Genomic DNA, 24,328 nt, shown 5'->3' with positions numbered 1-24,328 from the left:
AGCCGGTCCAGCGGTATAGACCTCTCGACGTGCGACCTTCTGGCGGCGCCTGGAGTCGTAGGCCGCTGATCCTCCGAAGATCATGAGGGCACCGGTCAGAGTTGGGAAGGTGTCGTCCTTCTCCTCCGTGTCGTTAGTGGTGGGAACAGGCTCCTTCCCCTACTCCTCCTTGTTTAGACCCCCGGCCAAGTATTTGCGCATAAGGCCGCATTCCTTGTATAGGTGCTTGGCCGGGAAGGCGTGGTTTGGGCATGGCCCCTCGAGCATTTTCTCGAAGTGGTTCAGAGTGCCCTCCGTGGGCTTTCGGCCACCTTTGCGGTCGGCAGCGGCCGCGAGTGAGTTGTCGCGCCGTTGCTTCTTATTTTTCCCTTTGGCGGGACGGTTGGAGGCGCCTTCGCTGGCGTCCTCGTCCCGCCTTGTCTTTCCGTCGGAGCGATCAAAGATGGCCCCGACTAGCTCTTCTCCAGAGGCGTGACTAGTGGCGATGTCCAGGAGTTCCTTGGTAGTTCGCGGGCCCCTGCATCCTAGCTTGTGGACCAGGGATTCGCAGGTCGTTCCGGATAGAAAGGCTCCTATCACGTCGGCGTCGGCGACGTTTGGGAGCTCATTGCACTGTCGGGAGAAGCACCGGATGTACCCGCGGAGGGTTTCATCGGCTTTCTGACGGCAGTTCTTGAGGTCCCATGGGTTTCCAGGGCGTTTGTACGTGCCCTGGAAATTACCCACGAAGATCTCAGTCAGATCCGCCCAACTCTGAATAGCATTGGACGGTAGGTGCTCCAGCCACGCTCGCGCCGAGTCGGCCAAGAACAGCGGGAGATTGCGAATAATGAAGTTATCATCACTCGCACCACCGGCCTGACATGCAAGCCGATAGTCTTCGAGCCAAAGCCCGGGATTTGTTTTGCCAGAATATTTAGGAATGTTCGTAGGCGGTCGATACCTTAGAGGGAACGCAGCGTTGAGGATGTGCCGGCCAAAAGCCTGAGGGCCTGGCAAGACGGGGCTCGGGCTTCGGTCCTCGTTGCTGTCGTAGCGCCCGCCACATCGGGGATGATAGCCGCGGCGCGCTGCTTCTCCATCGTCGCCGTGGGCACGTCTTCGGGCGTCGATTATGCTGCGTACGTCGCGGCCATGGCCGGGGCGTTGATGTATAGGGACGACGGAGGGCTGCCCGCCGGCTGGCGGTGTTTGGTGTACAGATGCGTCCTTGGTGGGACGCACTAAGGGTGCGCGCTGGCTGGTGTCGGGTTCGTGTCGTCGAGACAACGAACTTTTCGCCTGCTGCGCGGCTGCACACTCGAGCAACGTGTGAATCTCCCGATAAGCGTGTCGATCCTCGGACGTCGTGGCCTCCGGGAGGCCATGCAGCAAGGCAGTTGCTGCGGCGATGTTCTGGCTAGCTCGAGCAAAGTGAGGAAAGGCCCCATCGTTGGTGAGGATCCTTTGATGTACGGTGCGGGCTGTGGCGCGCGCGCGCCCCCCGTCTTTGCGGCGTTCAATCTCGCGATTGATGTCCGCATATTCCCGTGCGAGCCCTTGCCCGGCCTCATCGATCTCTTGCTGACGAGCCCTTAGCTGCTCCATCCTCAGGTGAGATGGGGCTGTCCCCTCTTCCCCGAATCTGCTCTCAGGATTGTTTGTAGGGGTGGCCTCTTCCCTAGAGGTGCTTTCGACGTGACCCTCGGGGGTCTGCGTCATGTAGCACTCCCGGGAAGGGTGGTGGCTCCCCCTGCTGGAATCTGAGCTAGAGAGCGATACAGGCTCCTCATTGAGGAGCTCGTAGAGGGTCTCCGTATCCCACTCCATCGCTCCCACGAACTCGATGTCCCTGGGTGGTTGAACCACACGTAGCGCCAGAAGGCGGCCAGCGGTTGCCGCAACGTTGCGGAGACCGAACGGAAACGCTGTCGGGGCGCTCCATACGGACCCTTCCGGACACATGGTGGTGTTGTGAGAGGTCTCCTTGGGTGGCGGGACTCCCCGGGAGTTGCCCGGTGGGCCCTCAAGCCTGAGACGGCTGAGGTTGATCGAAGGGGGAGATGGGGCGGCTGAGTGAGTCAGCGCCAGCTCTCCTCCTAGTGTGATGATGAAATCCAGGTCGCCGAAACGCACATGTGCGCCCGGGGCCCAGGTGATTGCGTGGGTGGCCATCCGAGACCTGATTTGGAACGCGCAAAGCCCCTACCTGGCGCGCCAACTGTCGGTGTTTCGTACAAGCACCGGCAAGTAAATTTATAGTAATGCGCGTTAGGCTCGGATGGTGCGCTAAAGGACACAGGATTTATACTGGTTCAGGCGAAACGTCCCTACGTCCAGTTTGTTGCTGCTTGTGTTATTAGCACCATGAACGGTCTGTAGTAAGGGATATAAACTGCCGAGAGAGGGACTGGTCCCAAGTCTCTGATCGAAGGATTGAAAGGTGGTCGAGAGCTTCGTATCTGCTTGTGTGTGTGAGTGCGTTCTATTGTTCGGTCCTATTTTTTCCATCCCTTTGATGGAGGATGCGCATCCCCTTTTATATATGAAGGGGCTGGCTTTACCAGGGTGAGGGCTCCAGGATGCGTACTCTACTTAGCCTTGGGGCTCATGTCTACCTGGTCAGGTCCCCCATTCTGATGAGTGCGAAGGAAGATAAGTGCTTACGATGTTGTCGATATCTCTGTAGGATGTCAGATTAGTCACAGCATGCTGCCCCCAGGGTATGGGCTATAGTACAGTGGTTTTGACTTAGGAGCCTCCCCCTAGCCTTGCTCCATACGCCTTCTGGTTCCCATGATTCTTGTTGGGAGAATTCGGGGTCGGGGTCCGATGTAGTGCCGTGGCCAAGGCCCTCTGACTAGGTGGACCTGAGGGGTCGGGAAGAGGGCCCCGCTCCCTTGGGTCCACAGCGCGGTGATGGAGTATCCGTCGTTCGTGGAGATAGCAAATCCGTTCTTGGAGCGTAGCGGCTATCGTATATCTTCGTTGGGTTCCGTGTCCCAGAGCTGAAGGCGGCGCCTACAACTCTACCGAGTGAGATGCACGCACCTATAATACCTTTTGGGCTCAGCGGCGCCCGGAAGGGTCTAAAGCATCAGTCCTGTTGCTCTCTGGCAGTCCTTTTCCTACCAGGGCATAGGGTATGGTCGTTGGAGCCATGGTTGACCCGAACGTCTTGTCTCGTCCTGTACCCATCATTATGAGGGATAGATATCGATCAGGGCGAGGCTCGTTCTGGACCATTGGGTGAGGCGGAGATCAATCCCTATCTCTTGGGTGAGACTAACCCTATCCCTCTGGGATCGGGCGAGGCGGAATCCATCCCTTTGCCTTCGGGCGAGACCGAGCCCGCCCTATAGGCGTCGGGCGAGACGGAGATTAGCCTTGAGCTTTTGGGGTGAGGCAGGGTTATCACAAAGGCGTCAGGTGAGGCTGACCCTGCCCCTCCTAGGTTGGGCGAGACAGAATTCATCCCTCAGCCCTCGGGCGAGACCAAGCCTACCCTCAAGGCGTCGGGCGAGACGGAGTTTATCCCTCGGCCCTCGGGCGAGACCGGGCCTGTCCCAAAGGTGTCGGGCGAGGCGGAACCAAACTCCTGTCACTCGAACAAGGGATGACATGGAGCCCTTATGCGTCTAGAAGTTTTTCACGTTCAGTGGTTATCGGTTCCACCTTCTGGGGTACCCTGGTATTAGGTCCCCGACAATAATACTCTATGTCAATGTGTTTGGCAGCACCACTTGACTAATGTTGTGAGCATCCTTTACTGCCAGATTATAATTGTAGTATAATTTTAGTGGTCTATAGATGTCGTCAACCACCTTCAAACCAGGTATGAACTTCGTTAGTTAGTTCACCTGCCCGTTGCCTCATAATACGCTACAAACTATCATACATTGTGGACGATGCAGTGATAGTTTGCTTTGAGCTTTTCCATGAAATAGCTCCCCTTTACGAGATGATAGAAAATCCACGTCTGGATATGCATTCACTCTCGCATAATCAGAATCTGAATATCCCACCATGTGGAGTGAATCAGATCTTCTATATGTCATCATGAGGCCTTTCGTTCCTTGCAAATAATGCAAGACTTTCTTTACTAATTTCAGTGTTCTATTCTAGAATTGCTCTGGAATCTGCCAAGTAAAACCCGGTAACAAATGCCAAGTCAGGGCGCTGTACATACTTGAGCATGTTGCAAGCTTCCGACAGCTGAAGCATATAGAACCACTTTTACTTTATCGATTGAGCCCATATTGGTTCCTGGGACATTTAAAATCCCCATATCTATCGCCCTTGACTATAGGAGCAGGTGAGGGACTACATTTGTGCATGCTGAATTTCTTTAAGATCTTTTCCATTGTATGCCTTTTGTGACAGTCATTATACCATTTTTCTTCTATCTCGGTGAATCTCGATCCCTAGAACGAACGAGGCTTCGTCAAGATCTTTCATATCAAGTTTTGAGAACAAAACTTCTTGTCTCCTATAGTAGACTGACATCACTACTAGCAAGTAAGATATCATCTACATACAGGACAAGGAAGATAAACTTCCCATTCTTAAACTTTGCATAGACATAATTGTCCTCTACATTCTCTTTTAAACCCTAAAATTCTTTATTGACTGATCAAACTTCAAGTACCACTGTCTTGAAGCTTGCTTTAATCCATAAATGGATTTCTTTAGGCGGCATCCCATTCGTTCTTTTCCTTCTATGACAAAACCTTTCGGTTGTGCCATGTAAACATTTTCCTCCTAAGTCTCCATTGAGAAATGTCGTCTTTACATCCATCTGATGTAATTCTCAATCGTAATGTGCCACTAATGCCATTATGATTCTGAAGGAAACTATACATGAGACTGGAGAAAAAGTCTCATTGTAATCAATTCTTTCTCTTTGCATAAAGCCTTTTGCCACAAGTCACACTTTATATGTCTCTATATTCCCTTGATAGTCATGTTTAGTCTTGTAGACCCATTTACAGCCTACTGTTTTGGCTCCTTTAGGAATTATTTCCAAATCCCAAACTTTATTGGCATTCATCGATTTCATTTCATCTTCCATGGCCTCAAGCCACTTTGATGAATGATCACTTCTCATGGCTTCTTCAAATGAGGTGGGATCATCCTCCATTTGAAATTCCTTAGTGTTATACACTTCATAATCAGCAGAAATAGCTGATTTTCTAACTCTTTGAGACCTACTAGGGGCCTTCACATTTGGCACATCTTCTATTTGAGGCTATTGTTGCTCGCCCTCATGTGTAGGCAATAGGTTCTATAGAATTCTAAAGAATAGGTTTCTCATCGTCATTCATTGTTACCACAGGTGGAATAACTGACAGGTGCTAACACCATAGTATCTTGCACTAGTCGGTGCAGCGACAGCTATGTAGTGAGAAAATTAGCTCATGAATCATTGGAGTGGGCGCATACACCCACTTCACTTCAAGGTTAATTTCTCGAGCTACCATGCTCCCCCTTATCTTTTCATCCTCTAGGAAAACAGCGTGTCTCGTTTCCATAAACTTTGTGTGTCTCTCTGGATAGTAGAAACGAAAACCTTTTGACTTTTCTATGTAGCAAAACAAATGGCAACTTACTGTTTTGGGATATAACTTTCCAATGTTTGGGTTAAATACTTTAGCCTCAGCAGGGCTCCCCCACACACGCAAGTGGTTAAGTGAGGGTACTCTTTCTATACATGACTCATACGGTGTTTTGGACACCAACTTACTTGGTACTCTTTTGAGAATATGAATGGGGTTTTTAACGCCTTCATCCATAGGCTCAACCGTAAGGTGGAGTAACTTATCATACTGCCCACCATATCTATTAGGGTACGATTGATTCTTTTAGCTACTCTATTCTACTGAGGTTCACCCGGTATAGAATACTAGGGCTACTATGCCATTCTTTTAGGGTATGTCGACCGTAGTACTCCCCCACAGTCAGACCTGACTATCTTAATCTTTAATATCTTAAATTTATCTAATGCTTGGATAAATATAGCCATAACGGGAGTAATCATCTGTGAATGTTATGAATGAATCATTACCATCCACTCTTTATAGGAAACTGACCACATATGTCTGTGTGAATAATCTAGTAGAATTCCCATGCTTTGTTTGTCATCTTTTCTTAATTATTTTTACATACTTTCCTTTTATGCATTCTCTGCATTGTTCTAAAACTGAGAGCTCTAATGGAGGAAGAATATCCTTCTTAACTTGTCTTTCCATTCTCCCCCTCGAAATATGGCCTGAACGATAGTGCTATAATTTCGATAACGCATCGTAAGCTCTCTTATGCCACCATTTCCAGAGTAACACTCTATCACCAGCTGCTTTATTAGCTGAGTAGGATGTCTTTGAAGTATCAGTGAACTAACTCTTTATTCTATCGAGGTACTCGATGACCGTGTCATATTCTAGGATTAAGCCCACAATTGCATGTTCAATCATGTTCTTTATCACAGCCAAACATTTCTTATTGGCAGTGACCCACTTTCTATGCTCAAAAGCCATATGATATCTTTTGGGATTCAAAATCCCTTTCTTTAGTTGCCCAAGTGGCATCATTTTCTTTTTGTCTCCCTCACCAGTGCCACAATCTCAGTGGAACACGGTGAGGTGACTACCCAGTCCACCTTAGACAAGATGAAAACCAGGTCAAAACTTTTCTTAACATAAAAATAACACCATTTGCATGCCTTGATTCCAACGTTGGTCAAAATCAAAGCATACAATTATTCTTATACACTAATTCTACATCACCGTTGGGTAGAAATAGAATTAATGCATAAATCTTTAACTTTCATAATTGTTCTTATACACTAATTCTACATCACTGTTGGGACAGAAATAGAATTAATGCATAAATCATTAACTTTTATAACTGTTCTCATACACTAATTCTACATCACCGTTGGGCAGAAGTAGAATTAATGTATAAATCATTAAAATTATCAACTTTTCTTATACACTAATTCTACATCACCATTAGGGCAGAAGTAGAATTAATGCATAAATCATTAAAATTATGATATTGTTATTAACAACGTTGGTCAGAAAATAACAACATCATAATCATGTCAAATCTCTTTTTCTCCAATTAAATACCACATTGGTTCAAAATAACTGGAGAATCAATATTTTTTTAGCAACGGAAAAAATCTCTTTTTCTCCAATTAAATACCATATTGGTTCAAATTAACTGGAGAATAAACAATTTCTTTAGCAGCGGAAAAACTTTCACTCAATTTCTTGAATTTTACCCATAGGGAAAAATTACTTTTCTATTTTTCTTTTGAGCCAATTTGCATTTTCAATTTTCTAGGAAATAAACATTTACTGAAAAAAGAAAAAAACAGAAACTGCTTCAATTCAGTACTGTACATTCAGCCCAGCCGGCAAAATGGCCCAGCCCATCTACTCTCCACACGTGCTACCGCACCCAGGCCGCAACCTGGGCCTGGGCCGGTAAAGTCGCGCCCGTGCGCTCGCCCGCCTAGGGCCGCGGGTCAGCCCGATCAAGCACCGCCGTCGGATCGCATCCGACGGTCACCCGCAGGCTTCGCGGGGTCAAAACCACGCTCGGGCCGCGACGGATGGAAACCCTAGGTCATTTGCTCCGGCCCTCTCTCTCTCTTCGTAGCCGAGCACAATCGAGCGAGCGAGAGCGAGCGAAGGCATCCATGGCACCGCCGTCGGCCCCCTCGTCCGGTGTGCGCGCTCCCCAGCGGGTGAGCGCGTCGCCGTCGAGCGGCCTGGCCGCGGTGACCCCTTTGCCAAGCCTGGCTCGGTCTTCTTCTCCCGCGCTGGTGAAGGGCCGGCTCGGCTCTTCTTCTCCCACATCAGCGAAGGGACATCCCGATGCACGGCGAGGTAGATCCACCCCTTCCCCCTTCGGATTTGTATTTGTTGTTCTTCCTTTTCTTTTCGAGTTCATCCGAATGGGAAACTAGGGTTAGGGTTAGGGTTCTGACCCTTCTTTTTCTCTTCTTCCCCAATCGGATCTAGGGTTCCTTTCTTTTTCCCCTTCGGATTTGAGCGGGTCTAGGCCAAACCCCTCTTTCTTTGTTTTTCTTTTTGGTGCTCGGATTGAACCGATTTGGATTTCTTTTCTTTTCAGGGTTTCATCCGAATCCTCTCATGGGTTAGGGTTCGAGTGCTGACGGACTTGCCGAGGGCCCTTCCTTTTCTTCTTCCCCGAGCTATTTGCGCTGGGTTAGTTCATCCGAAATGGGTTCACTGTTCTTCCCCTCCACCCAAGTTAGGGTTAGGGTTCGGAACTTTTCTTTTCTTCTTTCCTCAGATCCGAACTAGATCCGTTTGGTTCTTTTCTCTTCTTCCCCGAGCTTTCTGCGCGGGTTAGGGTTAGGGTTCTTGAGATCCTAATCCTCTTTCTTTACTTCTTCTCTGATCTGAACACGGATCTGTTCTTTCTTCTTTTACCCGATTAGGGTTAGGGTTACACACTAGTAACCTAGCTCTAGGTACCAATGTTAGGATCGATGAGTACCTTTCTATGACCGTAGGATCGGGTAAGCATCCTCGTCTTCTCTATTGATGCACCTCAGTGGGTAGACGCCAATGTCCGTCGGTGTAGTAGGCGTCCATCGCCGTGGAGACGATCACCAGTGGCTCGATGTAGACCCTAGTGGCAGCTATGGTGACCTGTAGTGGTATGGTAGTGATCTTGCAGGGGCGACGGCGGTGGCCAGGCACATCCCGTCGCTAGCAGCACTGGCCTTTAGATCGGATTAGGGTTTTCTTTAGGTGAGTGTGGCGGCTCCAATGAACCTCGTAGCCCTGAGCCCCGATCCCCACCTTCTCTATTTGTATGTGCTGTGTGACTAGGGGTCCACCAACCAGTTAGGGTTGGGCTCCCCCGATCAGGGAGCAGAGGCAAGGGCCCAATAGGCCGTTGGGCCTATTGGTGGAGATCAACTAACAACTACAAGTCACCCTTGGGCGCCCAGCGTCCTTTCCCTGTTCATCGTCATCCATTGCCAGCAATCACTGGCTCCTCCCTGCCGGATCCTTGCACGCTCTCACATCCATCGATCTCCTCCGTACTTCCTCCGGAGTAAAGCCCGACGCCATACCAACCTGGTATCAGAGACCATGGCGACCTATGTATTGTGAATCTTTAACAAACCACCGGCCAGGTGTGCGACAAAATAGAAAACAAAGGTAAGGTTGGATCTAGGTATCCTTTATCCTACTCATGGCGATCGATGTTGTAGTCAAAGTCTGCACTTTTTGCTCATTTGTTATGCAAAGTGCCGCTTCTAGTTGGGTTGGGTGTTCTATCTATCTGTAGGTGAGTTTGGTTGTTTGATATATCCAGATTTCTGAAGAGATTATTGACAATTTTGCATGGTGTGTGGAGCAATTTTAGGTACATAATCGAGTTTAACACTGAATGAAGAATTCAAAATAGTTACCATTTTACCAATGACACATATTGTTATATGCAGTTATGGATCACTACTTGGACGATAATGACAGTGATGATATGCAAGCAGGGGTACCATCTGTTGTTGACACATTCAAATATAAGAAATCTAAAATTTGGGACATTTATAAGCCTGTCACCGTAAATGGCCTGACTAATACGGCGGAATGCCACTACTGCAGGTGCTGCTATAGTTGTAAAGATGGTGGTGGTGGTCAATTGTGGCGGCACTACAGAAAATGTCGAGCCAAGGATGGTCTGGGTCCGAGCCAGGAGCAACAGGATGCGGCGGGCCTTCAACATGGTATGCTCTAGTTACTAAGCTCTTAAGCAAGAGTCCAAATTTGATCTAAGTAGCTAGAATTGTAGAGTGTAGAACTTGCATAATGGTTTTTATATATTTTTGCTTCTTCTTATTTTCTCAATGTTCAACAGATTGAGGATATTATGTGGATTTTTTGTTAGAACTTCTAGACTTTTTACTGTTATTTTAATTAGTTTTAGCAATATTAGTTCATTTTCCAAGGGAAGGGTCGTTTCACCATGATTCAAGGAATTACTAATTTAGTTATTATACAATGTTTCAACTTTCTATCCATACTTCAGTGCCATGAAAAAATTGGAATGCATCAGTTTTCTTATTCATCTTAGAGTCCTTTTCATTTCCATATATTGCCCTCATGGTAGTAGTAGTAGTGTGTGTGTGTGTGTGTATTATTCAATACAAGTGCTACACATTATAAGATTAGTGTTTTTGATACTTGGTTGCTCTGTATACATGGTGGATTTGGACAAATTCTCATGGTAGTCCGTGTACTCCGTCCATCCCAAAACAATTGTACATATCACTTCTTGAGGAACCAAACTTTTTAAAATTTAACTAGGTATATAGAAATTAATATAGACACTTGTATCTTCAAAAAGTATATTCCACAATCAATCTAATTATGCTTATTAGACATTATAAAAATTAGTGATTTACTAATTTTTGTATATATTTAGTCAAACTTAAAAATAACTATATGTATCTGTATATATCTGATTATATCGGATCCGTTTTCATCCCTAGTTGTTCCAGTCCAACTGCTTTCAACATGAACTTTCACCTGCCTTAACAAATGGTATGGTTCTCATTTCAGAATATGCTAGCAAGTTCCACAAGGGAAGCTCTGGTGATAGAACACCTGTGGACCAACACACTGTAGCTTCACCACCAAGGGATAAAATGGACCCTATTGAACAAAATATCTCATCAGCTCAGACTTGTCCAGATGTTAGCAGGAAATTTGACCAAGAATCATCATATCAAGAGCTAACTAGAATGATTAGTTTGCATGGCTATCCCCTCTCCATTGTCAAACATGAAGAAATGAGGTGTTTTGCAAAGGGCCTAAATCTAGCGTTTAACATGGCTTCAAGCATTGATATTGAAGAGTTTTCAACTATTTTGTTCCAGGAGAGAAAGGCTGGCCTTAAGAAGAAAATTGCTCTTTCATCCCATCGGATTTCGTTATCAGCATGTTTGTGGACTCTTGGATCTGAGGCCTTGGTCAAGTATCTCTGTCTGGCAGTGCATTTCATTGATTCAGACTGGAAACTTGAAAAGAGAATAATCAAATTTGGTGTATTTCAGCCATCACCCACTAATTTGGATAGGATAATACATTTTAAGGACGCTCGCGTACTAGATTCTGAAAGTGGGCCATTTAATGTCATATGGGAAGCTATAAGAGATTAGGAATCTTGATCGGAAGCTTTTTAGCCTGACATGTGTCAGTGAAATCAGAAACGATGAGTGTACATCTAACCTGAAGGACTTTCTCATCCAAAGGAAATGCTTTCCTATTGGTGGTGAGCTACGCAATACTGCTTGTCTGGATGGTGTGCTTAACGTTTCGAAAGGGCAACCCATGCTTAATCTTGCTGATGATATACTAGAGAGATTTATCCAGGCACATGTGTCCTCATCGCTAGCCCAACAAAAGCTTATAGAAGTTACTAGACATATGGAATTGAAATTTCATGAGGAAGATGCAAAATTGTGGCACAAAATTTACTTCATGCTTGAAGTTCTTTTGCATTTCAAGAAGACATTTCCCTCCGAAGAGTTGTTACCTGCAAAAGAAACTGAAACCGTTGAGTCGGTTTGCAAGATATTAAGGGCTATTTATCATGCTGTTGAAGTGTTTTCTGGTCCTATTTGTCCGACAGCAAATATGTACTTCAATGAATTGTGGATAGTTAGGACATTTAGGTTTCATGCACCAACCAAATGAACCCAAAAGCTTAAGCAATTGAGAAGAGGTGGGCAATTCACTAATACTTCACAAACACTCCCACTCACATGCAGCCAGAACAAGGCACAAACATGGAAATAAGGAAGGGAGCGGAGGACTTAAAAGATGCATCTATCAAGACTCGAGCTCGAGACTTCTGGCTTTGATACCATGTTGGGAGAGAATGAACTCTATCCATTCGTTAGGCTTCAGCCCAAAGATGTACATGGGCATATATGCATAGAAGCCCTTACACAAAGAGAAAAGTACATAGAAGCCCAAACATGTACAAAGAAGTAGACTGCGGTTTCTCGTTCGAGTGCAGAGGCTGAGTTGCGAGCTATGGCTCTTGCGATAGCAGAGGTTACTTGGCTGCGCTGGCTACTTAAGGATTTTGATGTTTCAGTTTCTGTGCCAACTCCTCTCTTGTCTGACAGTACCGATGTTATCAGCATAGCTCGTGATCCGGGGAAGCATGACCTCACCAAGCATATCGGTGTTGATGCGTCTTACACTCGGGCACAAGTGAAGGATAATATCATTACTCTTCGCTATGTGCCTTCGGAGTTTCAGTTGGCTGACTTCTTCACAAAGGCACAGACAAGAGCTCAACATCGTTTCTTTCTCTCCAAACTCAGTTTTCGTGATCCACCCTGAGTTTGAGGGGGGTGTTAGATATAGATGTATATGTGTCTGTGTACTTTCCTCTTTGTGTATGGACTTCTATGCATATATGTCCATGTACATGTTTGGGCTGAAGCCTACTCAGGCTCCGTTCGGCTTGCTGAAACTTGGCTGAAAGTGATTGAAAAACACTGTTCTGGCTGAAATATTGTGAGAAAAAACACTGTTCCGACTAAAAAAAGAAGTCAAACAAGCCGAATTTTAGGTAAACCGAACGGACCTGAATGGATAGAGTCCATTCTCTCCTAACAAGGACAACTTTGGAAGAACAAGCGTCTACCGATCATACTGAACTTTCTAGAATGGTCTGGGAGATGCAGGAAGCACTTGATGAGTTCTGGCAAAATTCATGTGTGGTTGTCAGTACCTGTTGTTTTTTATCCAAGATTCAAATTTGCTTTTATTGAGTTTCATCTAAAACTAGCTTTTGGCAGCGAAGCAGCAAAATATATATCTGCTGTACATGATACAATCTGGGAGCTGTTTGTTGAATATTGTAGTTCTGTAGATAAGCCAAGTGCCGACACATCAATTTGTGAAACTCGTGATGTTCAAGTGGGTGGATTTTACCGTAACTCGTTGGAAGATCCAGACAAGCATCTTAATGTGCAGAGCCAGATATCGACAGAGCTTAACAAGTACCTTGATGATGACCTTGTTCCGAGGAACGATGATTTCAATATTATGAACTGGTGGATGAGTAATTCTGCAAAATATCCAACTCTCTCTGTCATGGCACATGACATCTTGGCAATGCCTGGTTCTGCTGTTCATTGTGAGGCAGCATTAAGCAGCGAGGGGCCAGGAATTAGTAAGCAATGGAGCAAATTGAATATCAAAACAATTGAGGCTCTCGTATGCATCCGAGATTGGATTAAGTAGAATGGTAAAACTTCGATTTCTGTTAGTTTTCTTACACCAGTTTCTACTATCTAGGAGTATGCATGCATATTTTATTTTTTTAATGAAAAATGTAGTGGCACGATTAGGGTACCACCGCTCATTACTGCTTTTATTAACTAGACATCTAGTAGCAATTTGATAATCACAGCACCCATTTTTTCTTTGTTGATGGTTTCTTGAAGTACCGTAACTTATGACCAAAAGAAGACGCACTCTGCAATAACAATAATGCAATATCAGAGGTGCTTCCGGTCATGTAGGTATGCATTATATGATTATATATGTCTTTGTAATTAGATTATTGTATTCATACAATATGCATCATGGGTAAAATAATTCGCGAAGTAGGGTGCGGACTGTGATGATATTTAATTTATTCGCGAAGTAGGGAGTAATCTATAATATTTTTGTTTGAGAAACATTGTGTCATGACATCTTTTGATTATGGTTAATACTGCAAATATGGGAAGTAAACAGGAGTCTTTTGTGTCGCATTGCATTGGCATACATTCACCAACATCAGCCTGTTCGCTTACTCGTAAGCGATCGTAAATTTCCAGCCGGAAATAGTGTTTTTCTCTCACACCAAACCAGCCAGCAGTAAATAATCCACGATACGATACGGCCTCCCGAACATGCCTGTCCTCTCATGGGGGTAGTGCTGTAAGCCTGTAATTTATGTTTCCCATGGATAATTTGCAGGGCTATTTGTCATGCTACTGCAGCTACCGACACTGGCTCTGTTCACTTGTTGGTTTCAGCCATGGCTTATCAACTATGGTACAGTGTTTTCTCTCACAACAAACCAGCACCAGCTGGACTTATCAGCTCAAAAACCAACCAGCGAACAGGCTTGACTTATCGGACCTTTCTTTTATCTGTAGATAGAAGATTACAAGGACTCAACTAGTAGATGGTCATGGTGATTAACGTAAGATCGAGTATTGGGTGATATTGCAGAGGCCACATTGCAGCTGCTGGCACGTCCGTATATATGTGTATGCCATTACGCAGGCACAGTACTCTTCAATCATGGAAGCAACGAAAACACGTGCTTCTGGGTGTTTCAGATTTACATGCATTTCCTGAACTAGGATTTGGGCTCTGGTTCAGACTTCAGACGTGTGAGGTGCCCAATGATCCCCTGCCTTAACTTGCTCTGTAGTTGTTTGGTTGGTCTGTTTATCAATGGGTGTGGCTAGCGTCCGAACGTCCGGACCGACACCCGCGCAGCCTGCCCCGGCCCGCCATTGCCTTGCTCCACGAGCGCACTACGTCCCCGTATCTGCGCCCGCCAGTCATTCCCTAGACCCGCTTCTCTCTCTCCGCATCGGCGACACTTGAGAGCTGGGACCCGGCGTGCCCCTGACCACAGCACCTGTCCGCCCAACCCCAGCGCCCCGGTCTATAGCCCCCCCCCCCCCACCCACCCAGCGCACCGCACGCACCGTCCGCCTGCCCCCCGGCCGAACAACGTAAAACACTTGCAACATGAAAAAAAACTTGAATGCAACATACGTTTGAAAACACAGATGAAACCCTTGGAACATGCACTTGCAACATGTGTGTGGAACACATGAAACATCCAAAAAATAACACTTGCAACTTGCAACATGAAACCACTTGTTGCAACATAAGACTGAAACAACTAAAATATTTTGGAACATGCTGTTGCAACATATGTGTGAAACATATGCAACATCTAGATAAAAAACGATTGCAACATATGTCTGGAAATAGATGAAATATTTTGAATAAACGCTTGCAACATGCATCTGAAACACTTGTAACATGTGCAACATCCCCAATCTACTTTTGCAAAATCAAAATGGAACAATTGCAACATACATCTGAAACGTCCGAAACAATTAAAACATACATATGCAACATAGGGGAGGGGGAGACCGGGGCCGGTCGATTCCAGCTGCCGGGGTTGAAGCCGGTAGCGAGCGGCGACGCGTGAGCACCACCGCCACCAGCAACGGGCTTGGCTCTGCCGGGCGGGCGCACTAGCAACAGTGGCGTGCACGCACCACGGCCACCAGCACCAGTCTTGGCTCAGTCGGACGAGCGGCCCGCGTGATGGGCGAAGTGAGCACCACCAGCACCAGCGCGCGACAGGAGGAGCGAGAAGTGCTCGCTACGGGGGCAAGCGAGCGACGCCGGATGGGGCGCGTGGCAACATCGAGGCATAGTGGCATCCGCGTTCAGGATGGGACGAACGGAGTGGCAGCCGCAAGGCGCTGTGGTGGAGAGGAGGGAGCGGAAGGGATAAGAAGGTTTTTTAGAATGGTTGGGGGCGATGGCGAGTGGATGAGCAGTCGCTGGGCTGCATCGCGGCCCACCATCGGCGCCGTCCGGACGGACGGACGTCCTATACCCAACATTACCGTTTATCGATGCTACGTATCTGTGTTTTGTTCTGACTTCTTAGGTAGCTTCTTGTGCCTATTTATGGATTTTTTTAAGATCATGTCTACCTATGGAATGTAACTGCTGTTCTCATATTGGGCTCCTACGTCAGCGGGTCCGTTCAATTCGCCCTATCGACGCCTATAGGCGAGGGAGGTTAGATAAACTTTTTTTTAAATCACTTGGATTTGATCTGCTTCTGCTAGTGAATGAGGCCCCTTTGGCACGGAATCAGGCTGCTCCGGCTTCTACCTGAAACTCTACTGTGCTACACTGTTCCCTAGAGCTATATTTCTCTCTTCCATCTTCCTCTCATAGAGCCAGGCCCTCTTTGGTATGACTCCCGACACCTCCGGCTCCTACCTACAAAAGCCAGCAAAAACACTATTCATAGGAGCTAAAACTCTCTCTCTCTCTCCCTTTCACAAAGCCCATAGGAGCTGGTGAAGCTAAAAATTTTGGCTTCACCAGCTCTGTGAGAAGGAGAGGATGGAGAGAGAGTTTTGGCTCTTATAAACAGTGTTTTTCAGGTTTTGTTTTTTATAGGTGGGAGCCGGAGCTGTCTGGAGCCCTACCAAAGAGCAACTAGGAGTGGAGGATGTGAGAGGGGATAGGGAAGAGAGAAAAATATGGCTCCATTGAACGGTGCAGCACATAGGATTGCAGGTGGGAGTCGGAGAATCCGTGCCAAAGGGCCCTAGGCCTCATTTGAGCATGTATGGATCGGACGGGATCTGGGCCGAATCCCGCCCATCCGGGAACCAGGCCCACTCCACCCGAGGCCAGGAAAAAACGCCCCCGACTCCGCGACAGGCTGACAGCTGCCAGCGCTCCCGACTCCCGAATCCGCCGCCAGTGCTGCCGGCTGCCGCAGGCGACGAGCGCCGCCACCGCTCGCGCCGGATCCAGGTAAGCCGCTTTCGTCTCGTCGGTCTCATCCCTATCGGCTATCGCGTCATCCCCTCCTCCTTCCCCTTCCCCTTTTCCTCATCCGTTTTCCTTGCTAGGGTTGGAGTAGACACGGCGGTGACTGCGGCGGTTCAAGGTCCTTCGAGGTGCGTATCTCGTCCTCCTCCTCTTTCTCCTCTCCTTGATTTCCTTCTCTCCTTTTCCTGCACGATCTTTGCGTTTCTGTGATGAATCAAGCCCGGATCCTTTTGGGTGGGTTATATGCTCCTCCGGTATGTGTTGGGCTAGTGGTACTAGTAGATGTTATTCAACTCCGATTTTTCCGTGTTTAATGGATCCCCCCTATGCCGTTCGATGGTAATCCCTTGCTTTGCTTTGGTACTGGTTTGACTTCTAAAAATAGACTACGGCTGCTCTGAGTAAGTGAATATTGTTGCACGGCGTCTTCTTCGAAGAAGACCTGGTTGACTCGTCTACAGCCTGACCTTCGGTACTGCTCCGGTAGTCCAGCGCATCTGCTTTAGTGATGTGTACAAGAACTTTTTTGTTGACTGTTGTACTCATGCCAGTTACAGACTGATCATGCTGAGTAGTGAGTAGTGAGTAGTGAGTAGTGAGGGTGGCTGATACTATAATGCTCTTGTCATTTGTCTGCTCGTGAACTCTCAAGAATTGAGAATATTCCTTTCAGACGTCGAATCATGTTTGTGCCTATGTAGGGAAAGGAGACCTGGCAAGGACCTGCCTTAACAGAATTCATGATTCATATACATCATCATATGCCCATATGAAATTACTAGCACATCCAATCTTGGCAAGGACCTGCCTTAACAGAATTTAAGCTTCCATCTATCTTTGATAATGTTGTAACTAATGGCATGGATGTTATCTTAAGTTTGGCATGTAATTTCTTTTAGTGTGACATGGGAACTAAGTAGTTCCAAGTGGGCACATTACCATGTTTCTCTGAGTGCTAGTCCCAGATTGCAGATGGATTACATTTCTGCAAGAGCTTAGATGTGATGATTAATTTGGTTCTGGACCTGTAGTTTGGTATTTAACATGATATAGTAGTTCTAGAATGTACTGTTTCCCCTTCTCAACTCAAAACTTAATTTACAGGCGAACTTTTGCTCCAATGCATCCATTGAATCTGATTTTTTGCAAGATGTTGAGTTCTTCACAGTGCGTATCATGTTGACAAGACACATGTCAGCTTTACTCCACCTAAGCCAACTACCCAAGAAACCACTAAATCGCCATGTTATTTAATAAGTTCTATTTAGGCAGTTGCAGCCTAGCTTAAGCTTACGTGCAGAACATACTACACCTCATTTTTGGTAACTGATTCTGAAAAGAGATTATTATGAAAACTTTAAATATGTTCTTGCTATCTGTAATAGAGATAATGGCAAGTGAACCGTTGAACTAAGTTTTTTTTCATCATCAAAGCTATTTGCAAAATCCGTAACCTGTTTGACCAATACTGGCAGGGACTGATTGGTTGTGCAAATACCTATTTTTAAATTATTGAAAGTGGGAGCATGAAAGGTAATTTTGCCTTCCTGTCATGCATTATACTCCCTTCGGTTTCCTAAAGGATGTCGTTTTGAGATTGTCTTAAGTCAAACATTTTAAACTTTAACTACAAATAAATTCTTTTGGGTAGAGTTTGGAAATATGAAAGTGATGTAAGTAGATTCATCTCATAATGTAGTTTCATAAAAGTATATATTGACTATATTTTACAAATATTTTATAGCAAAAAGTAACGGTCAAAGTTGTTTTTTGGAGACCGTGGCGCTGTCCAAAACGACATCCTTTAGGAAACCGGAGGGAATAGGGAATTAGGGACAAAGTTAATAGATCTTGTGAATTATTCTTTTTTAAAAAAAAAAAACTTGTCTACTTTACTGCGTACCAGTTCTTGTGTGTTCTTTGAGGATACACCCCCTTGTGATTTCACTTGTTCGATGTAATCATATGTGATTTCACTTGTTCGATGTAATCATATGTTTGTTCCATGTTTAATGGAAGTTTCTGTGTTTGTGATAATTGAAATCAACCATCAAGATAAATGTTATGCCAATGTGCTATAGCGCAACTGCAGTTGCTCTAAGATGACTTTGTGCTTAAGATGAAATTTTACAAGCAAGCATCTTTTGTAACTTCAGTCAGATTATTTGCTGCTCTCAAGGGTAGCATTCAAGCTACAAGAATATTAAGATAAAGGCCTGTGATTTTTTTCCTTACACAAAAGGCATTCCCAGTCCCATCCATCTACATAGATCTGAGAATTTTAACAGTGTTATAACCTGCAATATGTCTTTTGCACTTTTAGAAGTGTTATAACCTGTAATTTTGTAATGTTTCTGGCTGATGTGGATGGGAAGAAAAAACTGATCAAATTTGCAATTGTTTTCCCAGGGTCAGGACAATCATTGATTTTGGACAAACAAGATGGAACCATCCTCACAGCCTCAGCCAGTGATGGGTGTTAGGTCACAACCTTATCCTGCTGCTGCTGCTGACTATGAACCACCCACAATGGTACCTGGAGCTCCTGCTGTTCCTCCTGGCTCACAGCCAGCAGCACCATTCCCCAATCCAGCTCAACTCAGTGCTCAGCACCAGATGGTCTACCAGCAGGCTCAGCAATTTCACCAACAACTTCAGCAGCAGCAGCAGCAGCAGCTCAGGGAGTTCTGGACTACCCAGATGGATGACATCGAGCAAACAACTGACTTCAAGAACCACACCTTGCCACTTGCAAGGATAAAGAAGATAATGAAGGCTGATGAGGATGTGCGGATGATCTCTGCAGAAGCTCCCGTTGTCTTTGCGAAGGCATGCGAGGTATTCATATTAGAGCTGACATTGAGGTCATGGATGCACACAGAGGAGAACAAACGCCGGACCTTGCAGAAGAACGACATTGCAGCTGCCATCACCAGGACTGATATATATGACTTCCTGGTGGACATAATCCCGAGGGATGAAATGAAAGAGGAGGGACTCGGGCTTCCAAGAGTTGGTCTGCCGCCTGCTATGGGGGCCCCAGCTGATCATAATTCTTATCCATATTACTATGTGCCAGCACAGCAGGTGCCAGGAGCAGGTATGATGTATGGTGGTGGCCAGCAGGGTCACCTGATGACGTATATGTGGCAGAAGCCGCAAGGGCAAGAGGAACAGCCCCCTGAAGAGCAGCAGCAGCAGTCTCCCTGAAAGTAGGCAAGAGATGATAACAGCAAAGCAATTAAATCTTGGTCTGAACCTAGGCCTCTAAACAAATATGATTTGGTTATGTTAATTGTGCCGATGATTGCTGGCTGAAACAGTTGCCATTAATTAGGTCATAGAGTTTCCTGATGGTAGTTTCGACTCCCGACGCTGCCATGGCAGCAGTAGAAAATGATTGTGATTTGGTAGGTGATTTGCAAACTAATGTAGTAAGATTACCCTTTTCTGTCTAATCCAGTATACCAACTGTTGAGCCAATGGAGGCCCTTGTATGAACTGAGTGGTGGGACTTCATGCGAGGCCTGTGTTTGTTTGCGTCATTTATTAGCCATTGTACTCTTTGCTTGGCTAGAATATCGCTTTCCTGACCCGTCAGTCACTCAGTCACCAAAGTTTTATAGCTAAGAGTAACACAAATGCTTATTCCAGGCTAGACTGAAAAGTTTCTTTCATATGGCAAGTTTTAGGCACTTAAGTACAAGTGTTAACCAAATAAAATTTGGTCGACCATAAAGCCCATATCAGCAACCAGGAAGTGCACATTTGGCAAATAAACTTTTCATTGTTGTTTCAGTTCTACCACATTTGTTATTCACAGCATTGCGCTAGTCTACCACTCCGATTTATTCACAGAACCTCTTCATTGTTGGTTCAGTTCTGCGACTCCAGATTTACAATACGGGACAAGTCACCCGCAGAATAATATAAGCGTTAAAGCATGCGAGTACTTAATTTGCCCGCCCCGAGCGCGCAGAGACAAAAAAACTCAGAAACGATGGTGTTCAAGTTCATTCTTAGCATCAGCATCTCCCATGATTCCCTTTTCTAGTTCCTATACACCAGCTTATTCTGAATTTCTGATTCACTGTTTACATAAAGAGGAAAGAAGCTGAAAGCAGAAGCAGCAGCCAAAAGACCGAAGCTGAATGGAACCTCAGTTCAGGATGCCCAGAGCTCGGTAGCATTCGACGCTGTCCTGGAGGGTTTCCTCCATAGGCCTAGAGGTCCACCCTAGCTTCCGAAGCTTCTCCGTGATATATGTGTTGCTACCTTCCACTTCAACGAATCTGCAAGTCATTGTATTGTGATGGAGAAGGATAAGTTGCACCCAAAGTTCAGTAACTATAGTTCAGATAAAAACAAAGAAGCTCAATGACTGCTAAACAGCATGAGTGATGCACTAGTTATGTTTCTCTAAAGCAATGATACAATAAGATCGCTATCATGTGGTCAATCAGAAAAAGTTTTGACATTTTAACAGAAAAACATGGGGTCACTTTCATATTTATTTACCAGCTCAATTCTGTCCATGCATCCACAGGTGTACAGAGAGCAGAATCAACTCCATCAAAGATACCGAGGGGACATGCAAGAGACAGAACAAAATCAATTGCCGAGGAAGAGACTTACTTTTGCGGGCAAGTGTATGTTGGATATGAGGTCTTTAGTATGTTTACAATATCAGAGACTCTTAATGCTGGTGAACTGCAGAGGTATCGTCCAGATGCCTGCGGATTTTCGTAAGCCAACAGAAGGGCATCAGCTATGTCACGAACATCCACTAGATTCTTGGGTCCATTATTAACTGTCTCCTGATCTCCTGCACAAGAACAGCATTTACAATCATGGACAGAATGCTTGACTCCTAAGCCCTAACCATACACTAAATGAAGTGGTTTCTATTGGAAACAAACCGAAAGATAAATTAGTACTCAATCCATTCCAAATTATAAGACGTTTTGGCTTTTATAGATTCATTACTTTTGCTACGCACTTAGATATACACTATGTTTGGATGTATAGTAAAAGCAATGTATCTAGAAAAGCCAAAACGTCTTATAATTTGGAACGGATGGAGTATGTTTTTTCTGTGTGCACTCCAGCAAATAGAAAATCTATATGCTCTGTAATGGTAGCTTTAGGGGGGGCTCCTCCGGAGGAGCCGCAGCCGTTTCTGAGGAGCCAAATTGAAGATAGTTTGACTTGGGGTGGTTTTAGGAATTGATTTTTTTTTGAGACGGAGGTAATATTATACTACTCAATGCAAATAACAAAAAGACTAAATAGTAAAAAAAAATGAATGTTCTCCACCTTTGATATAACTGAGGAAGATATTAACACTTGTATTTACTGTAGGTTGCAACAAAGGTCCAATTACCAATGATGGGCAAATAGTTACAATGTCTAGCCCAGTTTTTGCTGCGTAAGCAAAAGCCTCATGCTCTGCCAGTGTTTTAGAAAGGAAATACCATTCCTACAAGAACAAAACTCAGATGAATTAGTATGAGTAGATTCAGACATGACAATTACCTGTTCCATGGAAAAAGTAGCCCATAAGGTTGAATGAAGAATATTACATTATCGAAATGTTAAACCAAACAATGATGGTAGCTTCATTTTTTAAGAAAAGATCCAAATGGAAAACCAGAGAGAGATGCATGAAGGAAAATCGCCTCTGAAAGCTTGAATCAAGGCCATAGTTACAGCGCTCTCGGCAGTAAGGAGTAAGGACACAGGGCATAATCATGGATGATCCTGATCCTGTAAGTAATACTAAATTCGTTGGATAGTACTCCGTAGTAGATTTTAAGTTTCCTTGTAAAACGTGAATTGACACAGGACAGCTCTGTCTGTATTTTCTCAACTCATTGTGTTGCTCAGACAGTTCAGACCTAAAGATAAAACATGCTCCATCCTATTACATGTGCACATAAAGCCTTGACAACTGAAACAACGCAGTTTTGCTTTAATGGATTTACAATAATACCTCATTTTTTCTGCAATACTCCTCATCTGACCAGCTATCCTCAGTAAAGGCCTCGCCCTTAGGCCAGTTAGGATTATTGAAGACAGCAGCCACTGAAGATACCACAACAACTCTCTTCACTTTTGCCTCGTAGCAAGCTTTCAGCACATTCAGTGTGCCGGTTACAGCAGGAGCTATGACATCTTCCTGCAAAAGGAATAGAAGTATATAGAACATCATAAGCACTGTTTATTAAGCTGGGAATTTCACTCTCGTGCTGACAGTGAAAGCCAATGAACCGAACATGTTTCCTATGGACCATAAATGCACATTTTGGTGGACTCTAAAACTTTTACCTCATCTAACAAACTAGTAAAAAAGGAAAATCATTGAGAAAATCTATCCATGAGGTCATGTAAACTTTCCTGAAGCGTAGGAGTAATAGGCAGATATGATCGACATCATGCTTTTTCAACCCTACTTATGCCTTTTTTGTTATAAAAAAGGGAACAAAACTAGCTATACATGTAAGTATAACCCATTAATTAACCCATTCTACAACCTGAAAAGTTCAGAAAAAGCAATGCAAGGACCAAACATTTTTTGAGCAAAATCACCTCAGGGTTGGAGGGTTGATCCGGAGGGGACAGGGCTGGCGACATGGAAGACACCCTCACAGCCAGCGACCGCGGACGCAACGCTGCCGTAGTCCAGCATGTCAGCCTTGACCAACTGCAACCTCTCGCCGGCATCTTCCAGTGTCATAAGATGGGCATTCTTGCCATCACCTACAGCGGCAGGAGCACAAATCATCACTACCGTTACTTCTCTTGAGATTCAGAGGACGAAGTTTATTGCTGTGACGTGATGAGAAGCTCTTAGACTTAGAGCAAGGGGCTGGTGCCTGGCGGGGACGCGAGACATACCGAGATCCCGGACGGTGCCGCGGACGGCGTAGCGGGCGGTGGAGAGGAGGAGCTTGACGAGCCACGACGCCACGAAGCCCCCCGCGCCGGTCACGCACACGGTGACGGTGCCCCTCTCCGCCGCCTCCATGCTGCTCTCGCGTCCTTGTCCCTGCTCGGCTCAGCTCAGCTCTCTGTGTGGCTGAGTGCCCTGCTGCTCCGCTGCGGTTCTTCTTCCACGGTGGGTGGTGGACGTACGGTCAACTGCAGAGTGAAGCGACCGCCGATCGAGGCGGGCGGTTTGGCGAGTTCTGAGTTTTTTTTTTCCTTCCTTCCTTCCTTTCTTTCTTTTTCTTTTCCTTTCTTTCTTTCTTTTCACCTCCGGCCCTCTTGTTATAAGCACCCCTGATGTTTTATGGCTGCCGGTAGGTAAAAAGAGACCAGAGGTCAAGAGCAAAATGTTTCAAACATAGGGCCTGCTGACTATTTGAAATTCGGTAATGCTACTTGCCAGACATTCGGGGCGGCCGGACGCAGCTGCTCCGCTTATTCGCTTGTTATTAAAAAAAAATCCTCTACTGTGCTTATCCTCCACTCGTCATCGCTGGTTCGCTTGCCTCTCGCCCCCACCATCGCGTGTGCCGCCCGCTACCTCCATGGCTGGTAGCGGCCCCCTCACCCACCCCGGTGCGTGCCCTCCCCTACCTGACGCGTGGCCATGGTTGCCTCCCGGGCTGGTAGTGGCGCCCTCACCCACCCCGGCAGCGCCTTCCCCCACCCCGGCATCCTCACTCACCGGGAAC

The 24,328-nt window shown here is 45.7% G+C and overlaps 1 protein-coding gene and 2 pseudogenes across 1 annotated transcript; 2 read left to right on the top strand and 1 right to left on the bottom strand.

The window, feature by feature from the left end:
• The first annotated feature begins 1,053 nt into the window (after positions 1–1,053).
• Positions 1,054–13,289, top strand: LOC136469074 (zinc finger BED domain-containing protein RICESLEEPER 1-like; annotated as a pseudogene).
• A 3,237-nt stretch (positions 13,290–16,526) lies between these two features.
• Positions 16,527–20,132, top strand: LOC136476387 (nuclear transcription factor Y subunit C-4-like). The gene is made up of 3 exons (XM_066474203.1): positions 16,527–16,631; positions 16,730–16,777; positions 19,059–20,132. The coding sequence occupies exon 3, from the start codon at positions 19,092–19,094 to the stop codon at positions 19,857–19,859; it is 768 nt and encodes a 255-aa protein (XP_066330300.1). The 5' UTR covers positions 16,527–16,631; positions 16,730–16,777; positions 19,059–19,091; the 3' UTR covers positions 19,860–20,132.
• Positions 20,133–20,640: 508 nt separating this feature from the next.
• On the bottom strand, positions 20,641–24,121 carry LOC136476386 (cinnamoyl-CoA reductase 1-like; annotated as a pseudogene).
• Positions 24,122–24,328: the final 207 nt, after the last annotated feature.

The sequence above is a fragment of the Miscanthus floridulus genome, chromosome 8 (genome assembly GCF_019320115.1).
Source record: "Miscanthus floridulus cultivar M001 chromosome 8, ASM1932011v1, whole genome shotgun sequence".
Lineage (NCBI taxonomy): Eukaryota > Viridiplantae > Streptophyta > Magnoliopsida > Poales > Poaceae > Miscanthus > Miscanthus floridulus.
The sequence above is the reverse complement of the archived record's forward strand: the minus strand, read 5'-3'. Positions and strand labels throughout refer to the sequence as shown.

What these genes read in the sequence shown, in the direction of transcription:
- LOC136476387 (XM_066474203.1), top strand. Translation starts at nt 19,092, where the DNA reads ATGGAACCATCCTCACAGCCTCAGCCAGTGATGGGTGTTAGGTCACAA.